The 6135-nt window shown below is 36.5% G+C and overlaps 2 protein-coding genes across 2 annotated transcripts; one reads left to right on the top strand and one right to left on the bottom strand.

Annotated features, from left to right (window-relative positions):
* Window positions 1–225: 225 nt before the first annotated feature.
* On the top strand, window positions 226–2515 carry LOC128858822 (uncharacterized). Its single transcript, XM_054095344.1, has 2 exons — window positions 226–428; window positions 490–2515. Exons 1-2 carry the CDS (start codon window positions 373–375, stop codon window positions 2354–2356), a joined length of 1923 nt encoding a protein of 640 aa, XP_053951319.1. The 5' UTR covers window positions 226–372; the 3' UTR covers window positions 2357–2515.
* A 1136-nt stretch (window positions 2516–3651) lies between these two features.
* LOC128858823 (protein SREK1IP1) lies at window positions 3652–5356 on the bottom strand. Its single transcript, XM_054095345.1, has 2 exons — window positions 5056–5356; window positions 3652–4995 (listed from the first exon to the last, which is right to left on the bottom strand). The coding sequence occupies exons 1-2, from the start codon at window positions 5158–5160 to the stop codon at window positions 4465–4467; spliced, it is 636 nt and encodes a 211-aa protein (XP_053951320.1). The 5' UTR covers window positions 5161–5356; the 3' UTR covers window positions 3652–4464.
* Window positions 5357–6135: the final 779 nt, after the last annotated feature.

Raw genomic sequence — 6135 nt, 5'->3', positions numbered from 1 at the left:
AACAAAGCGAAAACACGGAGTTCTCTTTACCCCACCTATTGCGAGTATTTTTTATTTCATTGTTTTATACTTTGCCAATACTTTACTTTGACAATCAAACGTACAAAAGACTTTTGTTGGTGTGGTACCACTAACTTTAATGGAGGCGGCTTGTTATTTACTAAGTGTTTTACATCTTTCTGGCAGCACCACACACTTTTCCAATCAGCTGCTACAACAGCTGTTATTTGTTTGCAAATCATTTTGTTCTTTCAGATTACTTTCATTTAGAAAATTTTGTTTCACTAGGGGATATTTATTCTGTATTTTATACCGATTTGTTATCTCTGGTTTGTTAAAATTTCATAGTAGTATACTAAATTATGCATTAAAATGGATTTCAGTTTGGATGCGAAAACTGATGAAGATTTCTTTGGTGCGCTGAAACGGTAAGTGACAAAGTCTAAGATAAACAATTTTTTTTAAAGATTGACGCTCTTTTTTCCACAGTGAAAACACAAATTTGGAACACCTTTTTGAATATGAAACCCAACGTGGTGTGGGCAGTGAGAAGCAAGAATCTCTTAAATACCAACCTACAAAACAAGCAGCAGCAGATAATGCCGTAAAAAGCGTTGCCGGTGGCGCTGTCACAACAGTGCAAGCTTGGCAAACGTTATTAGCAAGGGTTGCACAGGCTTATAAAGAAGGTGTGTCCATAGGCAAAGTTGGTGTAGCATTGCTGCAGAGTGTGAAAAATGAGTACCGAATTATCATCTACAAAGCCAAACTGAACGTGCTAACCACTTGTTCCTTGCGTACTGAAATGGCACAAATTCATCGCCAAAATAACTATTTACAATTTTACGATGATGATTTGCGTTGTTGGAGCATTTATTTCGATGTAGAAGCCAATACAGAGGAATTTGTAGCCAAATTGGCTGAATTAAAAATTGAAGTAAGCGAAGGGGAGAAGAATGAACGATATGATGTGATTTCGGAGACAGAAATTACGCAAAATAAGAACTTAGAATTTCATGCAAATAAACAAATCGATGCTAAGGGAGCTGAAAAACCTGTAGTTGCTGCTACTAAGCCTTCTAAGACGTCGTTAATAACGCGTATGGCCAAAATGGGACAGCAGTTACCGAAATTGTCAGCAGCAGCTCATTTGGAAAGTAGTGTAGATGCTACCGACTCCTCAGATGCGGAGATTGTGTCTACACCAATTGAATCGACACTTCTCAAACACCAATCAACAACGCGCAACAGCAACCGCATGTTGGCAAAGACGCAGCCACTGCCTGTTAGCCAAATAAATCACTACGCAAATTCTACAGTATCGAGTGCTTTTGATTCGCCATTCATGCAAATGATGCTCTCCGAAAATCGTACGCATAGCTCCGAATTGCGAATGAACATTAATAGGTTGGAGAGCAAATTTGAAAAGGTGATTGACAAAATCGACCTACTGAACTCAAGTTCAAGTGATAAAACTAATAAAGAAGATGAAATTCTGGCACTCGAAGAAAAAGTGCTGGAGCTTAAAAAGGAGAATCGCAGACTTCGGCAGGCAAGCAAGGGTAAAAACGAGAATGTAGACACGACAAGTTGTGAACAAATTTTGCAGATGTATAGTGAAGAGCTGGAAAATGTAAATTTAGCTAATACCAATAGCCTGGAACGGTTAGTTGGCGATTTGCTGCAGCAACGTGCTGCATTGCATGAGAAATTAGAAGAATTGAAGAAAGATTTGACAGAAAAAAATGTACAATTAAAAACGCATCAGTCCCATATAGACGATGAACAGGATATGCTGGCAAAAACTATAGTTAAAGTGGAACAGTTTGAAGAGGAAGTAAAGGTACTGAGAAAACACCTGAAAGACAAGGAAAAAATTGAAATCGACTTGCGACAAGAACTCGCTGAATCAAATAAGGAGGACATTGCGCAAAGGCAACAGGAAAAGCTTGAAGGCGAAGTAAAATCACTACAACAACACCTGGTAGAGAAAGAAAAAATGGAAAGCGATTTGCGACATCAACTTGTCGAATCAAATAAAGAATGCATTGAACAAAGGCAAAAGTACGAAGAGAGCAGACAAAAAGAAGCACTTGCCACTGATTTGGTGCGCGATTTGCAAGAGCAAAATATAAAGTTGGAGAGAAAATTGGATGAGCATCACCGATTTGGTGAAAGTCTACCCGTTGAAAAACAAATCGAAGCAGTATTGAAAAAAACAATGAACAATTTATATGCAAGTTTGTCTACAAAACTGGAAAATGTTGTGCCAATGCAAAAGAATGCCGTTATAGCCATAGTAGGAAAAACTATACGAGAAGAAACGCTCAAAACAATGGACGAATTAAAGCAATAGTAATTGCAACTAATAGGATTGCAATGATGGCTGTAGTATTAGTGTATATGTGATTGGGCTGACATAAAAATATTCCAATAGCTTTAAAAGCGCTACAAGTTTTACATATTAAAAATACATTCTTAATAAAATACCATTGCATGTATGTGCGTATACATATATAGATATAAGTAATATAAAATTCGGTGATTCAAACCTTTGGTTAAGCAAATTGAGCTGCATTATAGTATTGCGTGGCGTAGTAAGCCAATTAAGGAAATAATGAGGTGCACAGAGCGTTCAAGCGTTTATATTTTTCCGCATAGTACATACTAAGAAAAATCTACTGGAACGACCGAGAGAACTGCAAGAAGAACTGCTATATATATATATAATTGGCGCGTACACCTTTTTTGGGTGTTTGGTCGAGCTCGTACTCCTATTTGTGGTGTGCGTCTTGGTGTTGTTCCACAAATGGAGGGACCTACAGTTTCAAGCCGACTCCGAACGGCAGATATTTTTTATGAGGAGCTTTTTTCATGGCAGAAATACACTCGGAGGTTTGTCATTGCCTGCCGAGGGGCGACCGCTATTAGAAAAAACTGTTTCTTAATTTTTTGATCTTTCACCGAGATTCGAACCAACGTTCTCTCTGTGAATTCCGGATGGTAATCACGCACCAACCCATTCGGCCACGGCGGCCGCCTACTCCATCAAATATTCCCAGCTAGCGAGAATTAAGTCAGACTTTTTTTCTCGTATTTTCTTAAAACATATCTTAAACATATTGTGTGAAAATTTGAAAGCCATAAAAACTCGTGCCTGATCGAATGATTTTTTTTTTTTCAAAAATTTCGATTTTTTTCAAACAATTAGTTGTTGGTTTTTTTCTCGAAAATCTAAAACATATTTGCTGAGCCCGCCATATTGTTAATTTTGAAAAACAGGCTTCAATCAGGCACAAGATTATCTATTAATAACACTAATTTCTCTTGTTCGATTGATTTTAGATGAATCTCCAAGAACTTCTGGAGAAACGGGCTCCACACAAACAGCGATAACTTTTACAATTAATGTTTCGTTCCCACGACAGTCGGTTCTACGACCCGGATTTATATCCGGCCAAGGACTGTCACGTTCCCACGACAGTCGGTTCTACGTTACCGGAACAACCCGGATTTATATCCGGCCATGGACTGTCACTTCAGCAGCATTCCTCATATATATATGGGGAATGTTTATGCGGCTACAACAACAACAAAAACAATTTATTTATTTTTTTTAATTTTGCTAAAGTCAAGTCGAAACATGGTGTATTAATGCTATGTATTTTATTTTTGTAAAACAAAGCAACTGACTAACAAAAAAAATTGAAAATCATCACTTTTTCGGGCCTCTGACTACCCCTAACCTCTTAACGCCTTTATAACGATAAAAACACATTCAATAAGTGCGACTCAAACATATGTACATAATTTTTCAGTCATCTATTTTTTTATAGCATAATTGGTTTATATTTTTGTTATTATTGTTTACAATATTAAATGAGTGTCTTGTCTTTGCTTTAACAATGGTATTTACACACTAAGGCTTTGCAAAGGTTCCACAATCGAGTTTGCATGAAGATGTGTCATAAAATTAGGCTACATTCTTTGAAATTTCCGCTGAGAGTTATAATTTAACTAATCATACATTTAATTAAACATATTTACAAATATGTATTGTTAAGTATGCATGGGTATTGCTTACATACGGTCAACGTCATGACAAAATAGGACTTGTTACAATTATTTTCTTTTTAAATAGGTTCGAGTGTAATAATTAGCTATTATGAATATTGGGCAGTGGTTGTTTAGGCAACTACATACCTACATGGTTACAGCTTGTGTGAGATGGTCATCGATTTTGGCACTTTAACTTATTAATACTTAAATAAGCAAGATTATTCCAAAAAAACAATTTTCGTTTTAAAATAAATTTAACTTTATATGCTATTATTGTATATTTAATTTTATTAACGCAAGTATATATGTATATATGTTTAACCAGGAATGAGCGATTTGTTATTGCTTAATTATTCTTGTCAAACCAACTAATCTCGCATAATCACACAGTGGCCACAACCAATCTCAATCAGAGCTTGTATCGTCCTCTTCACTGCTGGAGGGCCGTGCAGAGGCGCGACGTCGTTTGCACTTCACACGCGTTTTTTTACGACGCATAGCCGGCGTATCAGCTTTGCGTTTATACTTGCCCTGCTTCTTTTTCTTGCGGCCATACTCATCGTCGCTGCTGGTGGGCGACTCTTCATTATCGCTGGAATCCGATTCAGTTTCTGACTCTTCGCTACTGGAATCTGAACTACTGCTGCTGCTGCTACTACTACTTTCACTCGACGTTGAGGATTCTTTATGTTTTTTATGCTTCTTACTTTTGCCACTGCTTTTGCCTTTTTTACGTTTTCGCGAAGATGACGATTTCGCCGACTTCTTTTTTGATTTGGATTTTTTGTGCTTTTTCTCGCTTTTTGCCTTTAACAATTCGGCTTCCTTTTCTTTCAGCTCCTTCATGCGCAGCTCTGTTAACGGTGTGAGGTAGTCCAATTCCGAATCCGAACTTGTGCTGGAAACATCCAATACAATTTCCTTATTGGGATCAACCTGTTAAAGTAAAATAAAATTGTTTTAATTGCACCAAATTGTAAAAAGTAATAATATTGCCTTTAAAAAGTTCCGGCATTGGTAAGTTAAATGTCCTGCATATCCACATTTCTTACAGGCTGCGCGGATAGTCTCCTTATTGGGATTCGTCAATGGGAAGCTCATTGTTAATCGGTGGTAAGTTGTTACGTATTCAAATTGCTATTCTATTGCTTTACTGTTGGGAGTGCTTATTGTTGTGGTTCGATTTTTTCTATTTAGACAATTTTCGCTTAACCTTAATTTCCATGCCAAGTAAACAACAAATTTTCGCACCGCATAACAAAAAAGAAAAACATTATTGTGCTGTAAATGTACTTGGTACTATAAACGTCATAGGCTAACATATCTGGTTCGGGTAACGCAGGTGGTGTTTTGTTTTGTTATGTGATCAAACAAACTTGTCAATGTTCATGGCATGTTCATGGCAAGTGAATCGTACCACATAATATTTATAATAATACCGTTTCGCTAAAAAACTGAAGTTAGGTAGAACATTTTATTCTAATTATAATGGTATTGCTCGCAAGTGCTTATTTAAAATGATATGATATAATGATAAAAGATATCGATGGTGAGAGTTTGAGAGGTTAATTTTACCAATTTTAAAAACAATATCTCAAAAACTACGTGACCATTTATAAAACTAAGTAGCATATTAATGAGAGGGTAATTCTTTCGATGTTATATATATTATATATACACATATATATATATTTATTTGTTTTGGTTAAGCGGCAGCCTAAACACCTACTCTGTCAGAAATCAAAATATATATATAACTAGCTCTTAAATATATTTGGATCTTTGACCGAGCTCCTCCTCCTATTTGTGGCGTGTGTTGTTTCACAAATAGAAGGAGCTTTTTCATGGCAGAAATACACTTGGAGGTTTGCCATCGCCTGCCGAGGAGCGATCGCTATTACAAAAAAAACGTTTTCTTCATTTTGGTGTTTCACGGCGATTCGAACTTACATACTCCGAATTCCGTATGGAAGTCACGCAAAAACTTATTCGGCTACACCGGCTGGGGTATGTTATTATGTGAAATTACATAATTTTTGAAAATATATTACAACTTACCTGATACATTTGTGAATG

This window comes from Anastrepha ludens, chromosome 3, assembly GCF_028408465.1.
Source record: "Anastrepha ludens isolate Willacy chromosome 3, idAnaLude1.1, whole genome shotgun sequence".
NCBI classification, from domain to species: Eukaryota; Metazoa; Arthropoda; class Insecta; order Diptera; family Tephritidae; genus Anastrepha; species Anastrepha ludens.
The sequence above is the reverse complement of the archived record's forward strand: the minus strand, read 5'-3'. Positions and strand labels throughout refer to the sequence as shown.

Excerpts from the sequence above, each read along its gene's own strand:
- LOC128858822 (XM_054095344.1), top strand. The coding sequence starts at position 373 with ATGGATTTCAGTTTGGATGCGAAAACTGATGAAGATTTCTTTGGTGCG. Across the intron at positions 429-489 it reads TTCTTTGGTGCGCTGAAACG|TGAAAACACAAATTTGGAAC; the intron begins GTAAGTGACAAA and ends TTTTTTCCACAG.
- LOC128858823 (XM_054095345.1), bottom strand. The coding sequence starts at position 5,160 with ATGAGCTTCCCATTGACGAATCCCAATAAGGAGACTATCCGCGCAGCC. Across the intron at positions 4,996-5,055 it reads AATGCCGGAACTTTTTAAAG|GTTGATCCCAATAAGGAAAT; the intron begins GCAATATTATTA and ends TTACTTTAACAG.